General features: G+C 55.8%; 1 protein-coding gene across 1 annotated transcript; it reads left to right on the top strand.

The window, feature by feature from the left end:
* Positions 1–3,112: 3,112 nt before the first annotated feature.
* RASD2 (RASD family member 2) lies at positions 3,113–13,867 on the top strand. The gene is made up of 3 exons (XM_084755340.1): positions 3,113–4,062; positions 8,539–8,818; positions 11,370–13,867. The coding sequence occupies exons 2-3, from the start codon at positions 8,548–8,550 to the stop codon at positions 11,897–11,899; spliced, it is 801 nt and encodes a 266-aa protein (XP_084611466.1). The 5' UTR covers positions 3,113–4,062; positions 8,539–8,547; the 3' UTR covers positions 11,900–13,867.
* Positions 13,868–15,795: the final 1,928 nt, after the last annotated feature.

The following is a 15,795-nucleotide window of genomic DNA, read 5'->3' as shown; positions in this document are numbered from 1 at the left end:
AAACCAAACCAGTCATACAAGCAAACAAAAGCCACTAAGGCAAGATCTGATCTTAACCATGAGGAATAGACGAATCAGCCTCCATCCTCACTCCAAGGCACTCACATGCACATGTGCGGTGTGTGTGTGTGTGTGTGTGTAATGAGGCATGTGTCCAAAATGTGGGTTAAGAGGAGACTCAGTCTATAAGGAAGTCAGCTTGGTACAGTCTACCCTACAGTTTATTTTAGTCCAATCCCACGAGGTCACTTCTATTTTATTTATTTATTTTAAAGATTTATTTATTACATATACAGTGTTCTGCTTGCATGTACACCTGCACACCAGAAGAGGGCACCAGATCTCATTATAGATGGTTGTGAGGTACCATGTGGTTGCTGGGAATTGAACTCAGGAAGAGCAGCCAGTGCTCGGAACCTCTGAGCCCTCTTTCCAGCCCCACTTCTATTTTAATACTGGCTCCATAAACAAGTGAATGAGGGTTAAAGAATTAGGCATCACTGGGCATGGTAGCGCAGCCTTTAGTCCCAGCACACATGAGACAGAGACAGGCAGATCTCTGTGAGTTCTAGGCCAGCTGGAAGTTCATAAAGAGACCCTGTCTTCAAAAAACTAAAGACGCTCACCTCAAGAAAAGAATCAGGTGTGATGGGGATGGGGCTAAGAGGACCAGGAGGGTCACACCATCAGAAGTACTAGGAGAAAGCTGTGTCCGAGAAACAGCTCAGGAGTCTGCTTAGAAGGACGTATAGAGTTCAGCCTTGAGAAAGTGTTAATAATGATGGTGGGGACCCTAGCACACAAAGCTTGAAGTAGTTGACACTCTGCTTCTGAACCTGAAAGAAATGTGATTTGCCCTGTGGGCCAGACTGAGAGACATAGATTTTATATCTCAGATAATGAAAATCCTTGAGCAAGGGTGGCATTTTAAGAAAAGGTTTTAGCGTGGCCCACAGAATCAACCAAAGCAGGGCCCATAGAGGCTCACAGGGACTGAAGTGACAATCACGGAGCCTGCATGGGGTCTGTGCTAGGTCCTCTGTGTGCAGGCTGTGGTTGCTTAGCTTGGGGGTGTCTCTGACTCTTCTCTCTGCTCTTGGGACCCTTTTCCTCCTACTGGGTTGCCTCTTCTAGCCTAGATATGAGGGTTTGTTCCTAGTTTTATTGCATCTTGTTATGTCAGGTTTGATGCTATCCCTGGGAGGCCTGCTCTTTTCTGAAGGGAAATGGGAGCAACAGTGCGTCTGGGGAGAGGGGAGGGGGGAGGCCCTGGGAGGAGTGGAGGCTGTGGTCCAGATGAGAGAAAAACAAATAGTAAAAACTTTAAAAGTATACGTGCTTATAAAACGGTTTTAGGGGTCATGGTTTATGGACGAGGGGGGCCTCAAGGAGCACAGCGGAAGGGAGGGAGCTTCAGCAAGTGGTCCATCCGGAGATACCTGTGTGCAGGGCAGGGCAAGAAACGGGGCGCATGTGGCTCCACGGCTCCATGAAGTGCACGTGGAGCACTTCTGCGCACCTGCCTGCAGATTGAACTACCTTTTTTTTTTTTTTTTAACCAGGCCAAAGCAGGGCCAGGTGGGTTCACAGGGCTAGCCAGCATCATGTGTGCTGCCAATGCAATGTGGATCTGGTCAGTGGGGTGTGACCCACTCATGCTGGAGGACTTGGCTGAAAGCCCAAGCATTGGGTTCCTGTGCCAGCGCAGAGCTGGCCACCTGCCACATTTCCAGGAGGAGGGTGTAGAACTGGCCTGGTGGCCTGAGTCCTCCTGGTGCCAAGCTCACAGGCTTTGTGCGTCAAGGCCAGCGCACGCTGTCCTCCGGGCTGAAGCCAGTTCCTAGAAGTCAAGTCTGGTTTGGGAAAGGGCACAGGGCTAGGATCTTGCAACTTGCCTGATACTGGTGACCTTGGGTATGTCCCTTAGCCGCTTTGAAGCCTAGCCTGAGGACCTTAAACACAGCCCAAATGGGGCTGATCACCCAGCCTCTTTCCTCACATAGTGTCCCTGGGGAGTGTCAAGATGGTTTCAGGTTGGACGGAACGACTCTGCAGTGCTGATGCCCATTTAAAAATGACACAGGCATGGTCCAGAGACTTCCAGAACTGGTCCAGGTGGAACAACTTGGTGGCGAGAGGCAGGACTGGAGGACAGAGCTCTCACCCAGCCTCTCTGCCTAGGACACAAACAGCCCCTGGAGGAGCCACAAGGGAGACACCCTGAGACCCAGGCCCTGGAATCGAAGGGTAAACAGTACCCATCCTTTCCTGGTCCACACAGAGAAGTCGGCAGAAGAAAGTCTTTGCTTCCAGCTAACGAACTTCCACCTCTTCCAAGCCTCACCCACCTCCCTGCATAGAGACAGGCTCTAGCTAGAGTTCAGAGGTCTTGCTTTGTTTTTGGCTTGTTTTATACTAACCTTCTATTTATGGACTGGGACAAGGGCTTCCCATGTAAGGCAATGACATTAATGAGACTCTGAAAAATGTCTTGGAGGTAGCGGGGTCTTGGATTAAAGAAAACATTACAAAATATGTGGCCTGTGAAAAAAACAAGAACGCCTAGTGTCTGGTTCAAAGCGCTCCCTAGCATAGTATGCCCAGGCTCCGTCCTGGGACAGGAAGGGCGGGTGTCCCACGACACTGGAGGCCGGGGGACGTCTCCCTGTACAGAGCCCTCTGAGCTGCATCCGTTGGCCAAGGTGATTCAGGGCCCCTCGTGGCTGCACGTGCGCCGCTCATGTGCCCCACAGGCCAAGCGCTTGCAAAGGAAGCGGCGGCCTGGCTCCGGGAGAACCTAGGTGGGCATGGTGGGGGTGGGGTTCGATCAAGGCGAGGCTGAGGGGTCAGTAGCGGGTTCCCACAGCCTGGGCTCGCGTGCGGGCAAGTGCGTACGCAGTGTCAGCCTCCTAGGCCCGTGCCATGCAGCCTTCCGGTCACGGTGTGCGCGGCCGAAGCCTCGGGACACCCCTCCTCCCCCCGTGGCCCCAGCCCCACGCGCCGGGGCACGCGTAGCCGCAGATTGCTAGGGCCCAGAGACAGGGGCGGGGCGGGGCGGGGGCGGGGCCTGGCTTCGGGACCCGCCGCTTATTGGATGCTCGTGGCGGGGGCGGGGTGCGCGCGGCAGAGCCTGGACGCCCGCGCTGGGCAGGTGGGCTCAGCGCGCTGCGCGCACGAGGGCTCGAGCCAGGCCAAAGGAGCATCATCCAGAGCTTGAGCTTGGGCCACCAGGGCAGGCCCCGAGACCTCGCCCCTCCGGGAACAGCCGCGTTCGCCTGCGGGAGAGGACGAGGGAGGAGCCCACCCCAAGAAACTTCTCCTCCCTTGGGTAGAGGAGGCACAGTGAGGAGCGACGCCGGCTTCGGGCGAACTTGGAGCTGCTGAGCCTTAGGGCGTCATTCAAGGTCCCCACCCACACGCGCGCTGAGGAGAGCTAGCGGCGCCTGCAAGGAGCAAGCAGCGGTCCTTTCCACGAGAGTCAGCTACCAGATTTCGGGCAGCCGGGAAGGCCGAGGCCCGGCGCGCAGCCCCTCTACCCTGCACACAGCCACCCGCGTTGGGGCTAGAAAGGAGGTAACGTAAGCGGCCAGGCGGGTTCGCAGGCTGGAGGCACTCACCGATCGTCATTTCCAAAGGTTCCCCTGAGTCTCCCGGGTCCGCTTCTTCATCCCCGGAGTCGATCCCCTTCCGCCTCATTGCGGACCCCAGGTGGGGACACCCGGTATTGGAAGCCCCCAGACCTCCGTGCACCTGGCTCAACCGGAGTCCCCCGTGTCGGGGCAGGGCAGGTCCGCCGGCGGCGAGCCGGAGCCAGCCCTACGCCCCGGCCCCACCGAACCCTCGGAGCCCACCCATGGGTCCCCGGCTCCGCGCTCCTCCTCGCCCGGTCGCGCTCAGCCCAGCTCCGGCCGCCGAGCGCAGGAGGATCCGTACGCAGTGACCCTGGAGCCCCCGCAGACGCCCGAAGACTCGGCGCCCGAAGCGGCTGGCGGTTCCCCGCACCTCCAGGAGCTTCCAGGCAGCCCTCCAAGCCGTGCTCGGGGCCCGGCCCGCTGTTCCCAGGTAAGGGAGACACTCCAACGGAACCGGGGAGCTAGCTAGGTGGAGTGGGGCAGCCGGTTCGGCAGAGGAACGCAAGCTTGGTGACGCTGGCTTTTCATGACTAGGGAAACTTAAACTGAACCTACTAGGTGCTGGGATGCTTTACCCATTAGAGAATTAAGCTCACGAGGCGCCTAGCTTACATCGGATGGTTGCCAGCCCCTTACATAGCCCAGGAAAGAGGGTTTATTGTCCCCTTCTGGGCTCCGTTTGTCCCTAGGAGCTTTCTTTGAGATCAAGAGCCAGCCCACTTTAAAAGAAGGAAACAAGTTCAAAGAGGAAAAAGCAAGTTTAACCTTCCTCAGACAGACCTCTGTAAGACCTCTCCTGAGGAAGAAAGGCCAGGGGACCTTTAACCTACCTAGAGCTTCCTGCGAGATTCCTTTGTACTCAGGTGGTCAGTGCGTGGGCCCTCCGAGCCTCACTCTGTTGCCCACCCCTTCCACCAGTCCAGGGAGAATGTGAAAGCCTATTGATTGTCCAAGACCTTCTGGGACCTAGACAGGGTCTGGTGCAACGGCCTGCTTCGGAGCCTCTGATTCAGGTTCCCCCTAAGGGGACTGTGGGCACAGGCACAGTCCCTCAGGCCCTGCCACCTGGCCACCAGAGCTGTCTGTCCTGCACTTTGAGGGTCCACCTCCCATCATACACATAAGTCCTCCCCTGGACTGGGAGAAGCCATGTGGACCACAGCTGTTCAGAGAGGCTGCCCAAAGAAAGCTCCCGGTATTGGAAAGGCTCTGGGTGCCTGGCCGGTGCTATGTTAGTTTCTACCTGATGTTTGACAGAGGGGTTGAGCAGACCAGACCACTCAGAGTTTCTGGGCTGGCACAGAGCCGACTAGTTAGCCAGAAGCACTGCCTCCTGCTCTCTACCACCCTGAGTGCCCCAGGGTGGGAAGGGTGGCTCCTGGGACTCTCCTGAGTGTGGGGGAAAGATTCCGGACTGCACCATGTGTCCTAAGAGGCTTGGGGTGTGCAAGTGGAGAGGCGTGGTGTACCTGGCTCTGGGGTGTGCCCACGGAACTCACCCAGACTCTCTTCTGCTTGTCCTTACCCACCTGGACAGGCCCAGCTTCCATCCAGCACCAGGGCAGACACAAGGCAAGAAAGCGAATGGCTCACGGTTGCACTGCCTGCGTGCTGGCTGGCAGGGTCTGCAGAGAGTCCTGGACAGGGTGCCCAGCACAGCTGCCTGGAAGGAGAGAAAAAGCGACTAGAACAGGAACCTCAGGGTCATTCCCTGCCTAGTGCCAGCTGGGACTTCACTGAGTCAGAGCTTTTGGAGAAAACTCCAGTTTGACCCACTAAAAAGGGGGTGGGGGTGGCTTTTTGTAGAGATGAGAGGTCAGGCTGTACAGCTGAGGAGCCTGCTTGTAATCCCAGCCAGGCGACTGCTGTGCTGACTCGGGGCAGCGACTCAACCTTTCTGAGAATCAGAGTCCCCATCTGTCCCTGAAGGCCTATCCTCGGAATAAGGCAGCCCATCCATGACAAGTGCCTGGTGATGGTGGCTACTAACTGTGGGCACAGCCGCAGTTCCTCAGGCCCTGCCACCTGGCCACCAGAGCTGGAGGCTGGGAAGGAGGGGCTGCCCCAGGCTGTCTGTCTTGCACTCTGAGGGCCCACACCCCATCATACACATGCTTTTCTGCCCAGGTTACCGTGGGCTGCGGCAGCTGCCCACTGGCAGTTCTCAAAGGTGGTGGAGGTCTGATCCTAAGGCCTGTCTATCCCCCACTGAATGCCTACCTACAGCAGGCTGTGAGGACTGCGGGGCTGTGCACACAGAAGGTGCTCAATAAATGATCCCTGGATGAGAGAAGCTGCAGATGATGCTGCCATCAGGCTCACCCGAGCCTCTCACTCCCCTGCCCCCAACCCCACTCTGGGGTTTAAGGATCTGTCTGTCCCCACTGTGGGGTCAGCCAGGCTGGGAACAGAGTGAGGTGGGCAGGCAGCAGCGCCTTAGGGCTTCGCTCACTCAGAGTCTCCTGTTGGGGGTGGGCCCAGAGGGGCCCTGTAACCTGGCTTCCAGGTATCTGGGTGTCTCAGTCAGCCCCATGTGGCTGAAGCCATGTGAAAAGACTGTGGTAGGGTTCTCCTCTGTCTCCGCCCCTCTGTGATCCTCAGTCTCTTATTTCTAACTCCCTGCTAGGCCCCTCCCTTCATGCTTCCTCTTAGGGCTCCCTCTTCTTTCTCTTCCTTCATTCTTCCTCTCTCTCCGCTTTCTGACTCCCAGCCTTGTTTCTCTGACTCTCTCCTCTCTGACGCTGGGACAAGGAGTCAGTGGAGGCAGAATGCCAACCTGGGGACTGCTGGCTCACTCCTCACCCTCGCCCATTGAGAGGTGACCATCAGCAGCCCTCCTCCATGCAGAAAGACGGGGTGGGTGCCTCTAGGAAGCCAAGCCACATGTGGGGACCTTCACCAGGACCGAGGGTGGTTCCTTCCCAGCACAGCCAGGAGCCAGGCAGGAAGACTGGGTGAAGGGAGGTCGTGTAGCTAGAGGTTGGGGGAAGAGGAGTGAGAGGCTTGGGTGAGCCTGATGGCAGCATCGTCTGCAGCTTCTCTCATCCAGGGATCATTTATTGAGCACCTTCTGTGTGCACAGCCCCGCAATCCTCACAGCCTGCTGTAGGTAGGCATTCAGTGGGGGACAGACAGGTCTTAGGATCAGACCTCCACCACCCTTGAGAACTGCTAGTGGGCAGCTGCCGCAGCCCACGGTAACCTGGGCAGAAAAGCATGTGTATGATGGGGTGTGGGTCCTCAGAGTTCAGGACAGACAGCCTGGGGCAGCCCCTCCTTCCCAGCATCTTGGCATCTCTGTGTTTCAGTGACCTCATCATCTACTCCCTGGGTCACCGAAGATTGGAGCAGGTGCATGCCTGGCACTCAGCACTGTGATATATATTAGCTGCAAAATAAATGTCAGCAGTGTTACTGTTCTATACTTAGCCTACGCTTGGCACGCTCCTGGGCTTGGCCCCGGAATGATGGTTCTGGTGCCAGGCCTGGGGTCCACAGTGTGCTGAGTTGGCCCATTGTGTGTATGTCTGCTGTTCATTCTTGGAGGTCATGTTGCAGGCTGGGAGCTGGGAACATTTACATTGTGGAAATTGACAAAGGGTACCAGGCAGGGCTTTTAGGAAAGGCACAGGGCCTCAGCGAGGCAGGCATGAGCAGCGTGGGTACATGCCTGGAGACTTGCATCCAGGAGGACGTCTGCCACTCAGCCCGAGTGGCCGTCTCAGACCCTGATCCTTGATCGTCGGATAACGATGATGGAAAGTGCCTGGGGAATGTAGATGAGCCTGTGGGCCTGAGTCCCAGTGTGTGCAGCACCTTTGTGCAGCAGAGCTTGTTCTGACAGTTTCAAGAAGACACCCCTTGCACTGGGATGCCGCAGCCCCTACTTGTGTGGTTTGTGCAGTGCCCCAGCCTACACAACTTGTAGTGACCACCAGGAGCACTGGGTTTCTGCAGTCCTGTATCCCCATGCGTGGCTCTGGGGTTAGCACGCTGTCCTTTGTATGTGTGGGGATGGGATTGCTGGGAGGAGCCTTTAGAGAGGTGGCATTTGGGATGGACTCTGCAGCCAGAGAAGGATGTCCTGAGGAGAAACTGATGGTAGCAAAGGTGTGGAGGCGTAGTTCCTGGGCCTGGGCCTGGGCCTGGGGTCACTCAGGCAGTCATTCTGTCTGTCTGTCGTCTGTCTCTCTCCTTTTCCATGAGGCTAACAAGCTCCCATAGAAAGTGTTGGGTGCCACCTCCAAATCCCAGAACCCCAGTCCTTGGAGTCATGAAGCTTGGGACCCCTTCCCCCATCACTCAAGCTCAGGTTGCTCAGAGGCAGAAGTTATGAAGCCAGTGGTGGGCCACATGTGAGGAGGTGCAAACCTTGGGTCCAGGGTGCATCCTGGGAGGCGACTAGCGGTTGGTAGGGAAGTGGCCTGGGCTGCCTTTCCTTCCTTCCTGTTAGAGCTGCAGAGCCATAGGACCCCTTAGTTTAAGAATTGTAGGCTGAAAACTGAGCCCTGTACCAGATTCTGGGTCCGAGAAGCTGGGGAGTGGCACTCTAAGAGAAGGCTGCCCCCTAGTGGTAAAGACTGCGTTGGGAATTTCAGCTTTGTGGAGCCCTGTGCCACCGTTGCGTTGTATGGGGAAAGTGAGCCAATGACCAGCAAAGCTGTGACCCTGTGGTGGCTCTGCGCTCAAGAATGGGAGGATGGATAAGTGAGCAGGTTGAGGGAAGAAATAAAGAGAGCAGAGGTCATGGATGAATGGATGAATGAAGGAGGAGTAGCTCCAACCTTGAGGTCCTTCAAGGACCCTGGAAAATGGCTTCTATTTTACAATAGAAAGCAGAGACCTAGAAGGGGCCACAGAGGGGAAGCCAAGGCCACAGGCCCCCAACTCCTCCCTTCTGCCGTAGCCCCGAGCCATGATGAAGACGTTGTCCAGCGGGAACTGCACGCTGAATGTGCCCGCCAAGAACTCCTACCGCATGGTGGTGCTGGGTGCCTCCCGCGTGGGCAAGAGCTCCATCGTCTCCCGCTTCCTCAATGGCCGCTTCGAAGACCAGTACACGCCCACCATTGAGGACTTTCATCGCAAGGTGTACAACATCCACGGCGACATGTACCAGCTGGACATCCTGGACACCTCTGGCAACCACCCGTTCCCTGCCATGCGCCGGCTGTCCATCCTCACAGGTGATGTCCCTGTTCTTCTGTCTGAGACATGAGGAGGCTATGCTTAGTGCAGTTGCTTTTTACCAGGCAAGCGACGGTGGAGCTCGAGGACTGTCCGCCAGATGCTGGATCTGCCGCTATGGCTTCCCCACAGCTTCTAAATCAGGGTCCTTAGTGACTTGGCCCCCTCTACCAGCCATGGGCCTGGCCCTTGCTTAGAGCTTCATGTGTGTTTAACCTTTACAACTAGCCTGGGAAACAAGTGTTTGCTACAAGGGGGAAACTGAGGCAGAGAGGCTAAGCGCCTTCAGCCAGGGGAAGCAAGCACAGCGCATGATGGCTTTCGAGGGACCTACCAGTGGCCTGTCCGCCCTGCTAGGAGCAGCATCTGAAGGAGGACATGACTGTGGGCCACCAGGAGCCTTGTAGTGGGATGGCACTGGCTGTCATGGTTGTCTCTTGAGGCCAGTCTTTATTTGACCCACACTGCCCTCAGCCCTCGGCTATTTAAAGCCCCATGGCAGGTCTTTCCTGGCGACCGGGCTCCCTCTTCCAGGTCATGCTTTTTGTCCCAGGTTGCTTTTGGGGGCTCCTTCCATCCCGGACTCTTGAGAGGGAGCATTATGCTTAAGGGACCCAAGGTGGGTCTGGGTTCAAATCATGACTCTGTCTCTGTAGCATAGAGGTCTCACTGTCACTGTCTTTGTGACCATGACCCCTGTGTGGCTGTGAGGACAGGAGGGCCTAGGGTAGATCCCCACAAAAGGTAAGTGTTGCCTGAGAGCTCTTCATGTTTGGGAGGGGACTGGATGCCCACTGGTAGAAATATGCATAGACAAACTTATCATTAAACAGTGCTTATTGGGCACACCCACACCCCCCATCCCAGGCCTCTGACTTATAGGTGACCAAGTTGCGGGTCAGCACCAGTGCATTGGCACTCACTTTGTACTTCTGAGGGCACACACTTGGATCTGGTTCCTATGTACTGCATTCTGAGCACATCTGTCTCTTGCTTTGCTTGCTCATCAGCAGGCCAGGCCTCATTTCCCAGCCTGGTGTTGGGCACAAGAGATGCTCAGGCTTGCTCATTCCCACCAGCTTTCCCTGCAGCTGCTGGCTGACCAGCCAGGCTCTGATGCCTGGCATTTGCAGTCTCAAATTTGAAACTTGGAGGCCGCAAGTCCTCAGGGGGCACGGATTAGTCTAACGGGACAGAGTGAGGCTTGCCAGCAGGAGCTGGAGCCGGTAGGCAGTCGATGCCCTGTGTCAGCCTTCATCATCCCAGCCCTTCACTGACCAAAGGAAGGACCAGTGTGCACAGGTGCCAGGGCACAGGTGAGTGGCCTCGAATGGGGTGCTGTGCCTCCGAGCCCTACCTCCTAGTTCATGCTGGGTGTGTGTCACTGTAGCACTCAACAAATGTGCTTGTTGAGTCCAGAGAGGAATTTATAAGCTGTTATGCTTGCCTGGCCACAATGGCTGGCCCTCTGCAAATTGGGGACCTCAGACCCACACTCTGGCCTGGAAAAGCCGAGGGGAACGGTGGGAAGGGTCTTGGAACATATAATTGCTTCTCTGTGGTGATTGGCTTGATACTGCAGCCGGAGGCGGGACCGCACAACTGCTGTCCTTCCAGGGTGTGCCCTAATCACTGTGTGAGACTCAAGGCTCCATTAGTGTATTACAGTGGATGTAGTGTGGGCCATGAGCTTGTACTTATGCAGTGGTTCTTCCTAGAATCAGAGAGCACATCCTGTGTGCCAGGCATGGGCCAGGTGAGGACCAAATCAGATTGCAGCTTTGGCCTAGCCACGTTTACGTTGTGTGACCTTGGGCAGGTTGCTTGCCTTTTCAGAGCTTTAGTCAGCTCACCCATAACAGAAAAGTAATGAAATCCTCTCCATGGAGGTATTGTGAGGTGCCAAGGAAACAGCAGGTGTGCCCGATGCTCTGTTCCCAGCAGGTGCCTGTTCTCGTGAGCGTTACTGATGCCTGACGTGGCTGAGTGTTTGCCGCCCTGAATGCTTTAGCTCTAATCACCCTCCTGCAAGGCAGCTTAATTCACATGATGTGGGAGGGGAAATTGTGGAGCTCAGAGATTACATGGACCCCTCAAGGTCACACAGTTTTGAGTTTTGAGGTAAGATGCAAACCCAGGCCCCCTCTCAGCTAACATCCTCTGCCTCACAGATACCAGTCCGTGGTGAATTCCTGCTGTGGGGCAAGGTGCTGGTTCAGGCTGTGGGGGTGTGGCTGAGTAAGGCCCATCATGCCTCCGCGTGCATCAGAGTTCTCTAAGAGTTACCGTGCAACCCCACAGGGGTGACTTGTGTCCTGTAAGGAAACGAGGGGGGACTGACCACATCTGAGTCCAGCTGGGTGTGCCTCATTTTACCTACAAGCCCCGCTGGGCTCCCTTTTCTGGCAAGTAGGGACAGTGACAGCAAATGCCCTGAAGAGCCTCCGGGTCAGGGTTTGCAGGGCTCCTAAGTGGCAGCGGATGGGACCTGTGCTGAGTGGGGTGCCAGGCCATCCTGTCACTTGTTCACTTGCCTCATTCCCTCCACAGGAGACGTCTTCATCCTGGTGTTCAGCCTCGATAGCCGGGAGTCTTTCGATGAGGTCAAGCGGCTCCAGAAACAGATCCTGGAGGTCAAGTCTTGCCTGAAGAATAAGACGAAGGAGGCAGCAGAGCTGCCCATGGTGATCTGTGGGAACAAGAATGACCACAGCGAGCTGTGCCGCCAGGTCCCTGCCGTGGAGGCTGAGCTGCTGGTCTCTGGTGATGAGAACTGCGCCTACTTTGAGGTGTCGGCAAAGAAGAATACAAACGTGAACGAGATGTTCTATGTGCTGTTCAGCATGGCCAAGCTGCCCCACGAGATGAGCCCGGCGCTGCACCATAAGATCTCTGTGCAGTACGGCGATGCCTTTCATCCCCGGCCTTTCTGCATGCGCCGCACCAAGGTCGCAGGCGCCTACGGCATGGTCTCACCCTTCGCCCGCCGCCCCAGTGTCAACAGTGACCTCAAGTACATCAAGGCCAAGGTCCTACGGGAGGGCCAGGCCCGCGAGAGGGACAAATGCAGCATCCAGTGAGAGGCAGGGACGTCGGGGAGGGGCTTGGGCAGTGCCTTAAAGGGAGGTGGTTGAGGATTCCCACTGCCCACATCCCACTGGGAGCCCTAGGTGTGTGTACACTGTGTTAGCCACCTCCTGTGAGTTCTTATGTCTGTGGCTTCTTTGTGGGAGGACAGAGACACATCTGGGGACATGTCAACACTCACGCCGCAACAAGCGTTCAGTGTCCTAACAGTGGGAGGAGTGCAGAAAGGCCAGGAGTCCTGCGTCAGAGCAAGCTGCTCGGTACAAGTCACAGGATGAGAACGTCTTAGCCAGATGTCCCAGCCAGATTCCCTGGTGGCCTGTGTTCCCTCTCTGTGGACCGGCCTGGTCTCTATGCCCCTGGAGAAACCACCCTCCTGGGTCTTCAGGTCCTACACTCTGGCCCAGCTGTGTACACCCACCCCTCCAACTTAACCCCTGGCCACTCTGACACTGAGCCAACAGAGAGAGAGAGAGAGAGAGAGAGAGAGAGAGAGAGAGAGAGAGAGAGAGAGAGAGAGAGAGAGAGAGAGAGAGAGAGAATGTGTGTGTGTGTGCACGCGCGAGCGAGTGTGTGAGAAAGAGTGTATGTGGCGTGCCTCTGTCCCTCAGACCACTGCCTCCTGGCTCCACTCCCAGGTTCCTCCATGAGACGTTGCTCTTTGTTTTGAAGCCGTTTCCTGTTTGCAGTCGACATGAAGTCCTTGTACTGTAAGAGCGCTATGATTGGTCTTTGACCAGGCTCCCCAGTTCAGATTCATTGCTTTGGCTGGGGTCCCCTTCCTCCTTGCTCTCAGCAGGCTACGCAGCCCAGCCGGGTCCTGCCCCGTGTTCAGCAGCTTACACAGCGCCACAGTCACAGCAGACCAGGGTGCCTCCCTGAAGCCCTCCGCGCTGCCAGCTAGCTCAGGACAGAGCTCTGTCCAGATGCAGCAGCTTTCTGCTGTAGATCTTAAGCATCAATGGAGCGAGCACCTAGTGGATACTGGGTCCCTTTGTGCTAGGCAACAGAGAGAGCGGAGTCCTGTCCATCCCTAGCTCCTGCCTCTGCCCACCATTGTGTGCTTTCTGCACACACAGCTGTTGGAGGAAGTGGGGCAGCTGAGAGCTAGGGTCGATTCCAGGACAGGTTGGCAGTAAGACGCAGGCAGGGCTTTTCCTAGTGCGCAGGGCTGTGCTAGGTACTTCTCTCCCCAACACAGGAGTCAGGGGTAAAGGATGACTGTGACCCTGAAAACCAAAGGCCCTGCTCACCAACTCTTAATACATTTGTGCTTTAGTCTAGTCTCCTTAGTACTCAAGCTGGCACACTGAGATGGCTCCGTGGGTAAAGGCTCCTGCTGCCAAATCTTTCAGCCTGAGTCTGACCCCTGGGACCCATGTAGTGGAAGGAGAGAACTGAGTTTTGTACGTTGTCCTTAGACCTCCACACATGCATCATGGTGCGACACACACACACACACACACACACACACACACACATACACACAAAGCTGATGGTTACCAAGAAATGATAGCAATCTATTAGTGCGTCCCCTCAAGGCCCAGAAAGGGTGAGAGTGGCTGGTCCCAGGTCATACACTGCACAAGCTGGGCCAGCCATGGGCCTTTGCACACACCATGTTGTACCCTCTCTTCTTGGAGTTCCCAGTGGTGGGGACTTGGGCCATGTTACACAGCCCTCCCCCAGAACAATCACTGAGGTTAGCCAGAGACGCTGTGTACATTGTCCTCCTCAATGCGCCTCAGATCCAGCTCTGCACACCAAACCTGACTGGACACTCAACACCTGCTGCTCAGCACACCTGCTTTAGCACCTGCTCTGTCCTGCAGTGACCCCAGCGCCCACCCTGAGAGTATACCAGGTACTTGTCCAGGCAGGTGTATGGCCCGGTCCCATCCGGTCAAGTTCCACTGCCTGAACCTCTGTATACACTATCAATTAAAGTTGGTTTGTTAGCAGCTGTGCCCTTGATGTCTGTTTCCTGTATTTCCGTGGGAGGGACCTCCCCCTCGGCCAAGGCCTCCCTGTGCGTACAACCGTGTCTTTTGAGTTCAAGTTTTGTAGGATGAAACCCAACTAAGGAGATTGGGCCTGGGCCTGCTAGTTTGGGTGTCTTTAGTGGTCATTATCAGCAATTTCTCCAGTGGTCAGTGAGCAGTGTCTGCAAAGACTATTGATCAAGACTGTTTGAAGAGCCAGGCATTGTGGTATATGCCTATTGTCTTGGCTACTTAAGAGGCGGTGGCAGCAAGATTGTTGGAGTGAGCAGCCTGACAGTATGAGTCTGCTGTTTCTAAATAAAAAAAAAAAATGGGGTGGGATTTTTACAGATCTTTGTTGGGAGGGGCCAGAGATACTGCTTAACACCTTCCAAGATACAGGGCAGACATGTCATAGGGATGGAAAGCAGTGCCACCTTGAAGCAGGACAGCATCTGTTGGTGGGTGACAACAGGCAGCTTACTGAATGTCGAGAGCAGCGAGAAAGGATGGAATGGGGTTGGCGACAGTACAGGAGGCAGAATGCTGGACCCTGAGTGCACAAATGGTACTTCAGGTGCTTGAGTGCCCCTCCCTGGGCAGAGGGAAGGTCAGGTGGCTGCTGCTAACCTACCTCAAGCACCCTCCTATCCAGTTGCATGGTAACCCTTGTGGCCCATGTGTTCTGTAATGAGTCCGGGCACAGAGCTCAACTGTTTGCCCAAGAGGTAACGAGGTTCTGAGACCATGGATGCCAGACCCCCTGAATAGGTGGAGACAGGTGTATCTGGGAGAAAGGGTTTCAGCCTGGCAGGTGGCTTTGAGCACAGCAGGTGCCAGGACCTGCAGATAGAGATCAGAAAATAGGACAAGGAGCCACAGGGCTCAGAACCCAGTGAGGGGTCCCTGTAGGGACACTAGCAAACAGAGTAGGCTAGACTGTGTTGGGGGTGTGGGGAGAGCACCTTGCCTCCCTGTCTGGATCCAGCTCCCCTAGCCCTTGGCCACACTTGACATGGGTCTGAGTGTGGCACAAACCTCTTGGGCACTTTCTCGCTTATGTCTTTTGCAGAACAGACCTGGAAGTGATCATTCCTTGTTGCTGCAGTCACTGTCTTGGCTGTTCCATAGGGAGACCTAGATAAGACAGAGGTGCTGCGCCGCTGAAAAGCATCCTCCCCAGTGTGTCCTGTTAGAGCCTAGCCCACTGCCCTCATTGCGTATCCCTCCTGGGGGACTTCGGGTAAATCACATCCCAACAAACAGCACCTATAAACAGGTGGTAGGCAGGGACCAGCAGGGCCAGATGAGCACGGAACAGCCCTCCAAGCTCTGATTCTGCAGAAATCCTTATTGCATAACCCCGAACCTGGGAGCTCCATGCCCCACTTCCCTCCCTTCACCATGCTCCCTCCTCCCTCTTCTCCTCGGCCCCTCCCTGCTCCCACAATTCTGGAACTAGAATGAGGACAAGAGGGACAAAGACTTCCCCTTCAGACATCTCAACCCAAGACAGGGTAGAATGAGCTGTTATGAGCATCCCCTCCTGGAGAGACTGAGGCTGCCCTGAGAACATCACACAGTTAAACCCCACGGTCTCTAAACTGAGCCCCGAGCACCAGGCTTCAGAGAGGCCCACACTCCGAACATTGAGTACTTGCCTGTTCTGCCTCCTTGAACCTGTCACTCAGGAGGAAATCTTCAGCTTGCGTCATGGCCTGGTGGAGGCTGATGGGTGCTGGGAGTTGTGGGGGTGCGGGGAGGAAGGGATCTGACCTTTGCTGTAGATCTACTATTCCCTAAGAACACGCTGGCCTTTGTCGTGTGTCCTCTCACTGGATCTTCCCAGCAAAGCAGTGTAGAAGGACAGAATCTCTGTCTGATAGTTGGACAGATGCAGAGAGGTA

Source organism: Acomys minous (assembly GCF_964271855.1).
Source record: "Acomys minous genome assembly, chromosome: 14".
NCBI classification, from domain to species: Eukaryota; Metazoa; Chordata; class Mammalia; order Rodentia; family Muridae; genus Acomys; species Acomys minous.
The sequence above is the reverse complement of the archived record's forward strand: the minus strand, read 5'-3'. Positions and strand labels throughout refer to the sequence as shown.

Bases quoted from the DNA above. Each gene is read 5' to 3' on its own strand.
- RASD2 (XM_084755340.1), top strand. From the start codon at position 8,548: ATGATGAAGACGTTGTCCAGCGGGAACTGCACGCTGAATGTGCCCGCC. The intron at 8,819-11,369 runs GTGATGTCCCTG...TTCCCTCCACAG, and splicing joins CCGGCTGTCCATCCTCACAG to GAGACGTCTTCATCCTGGTG.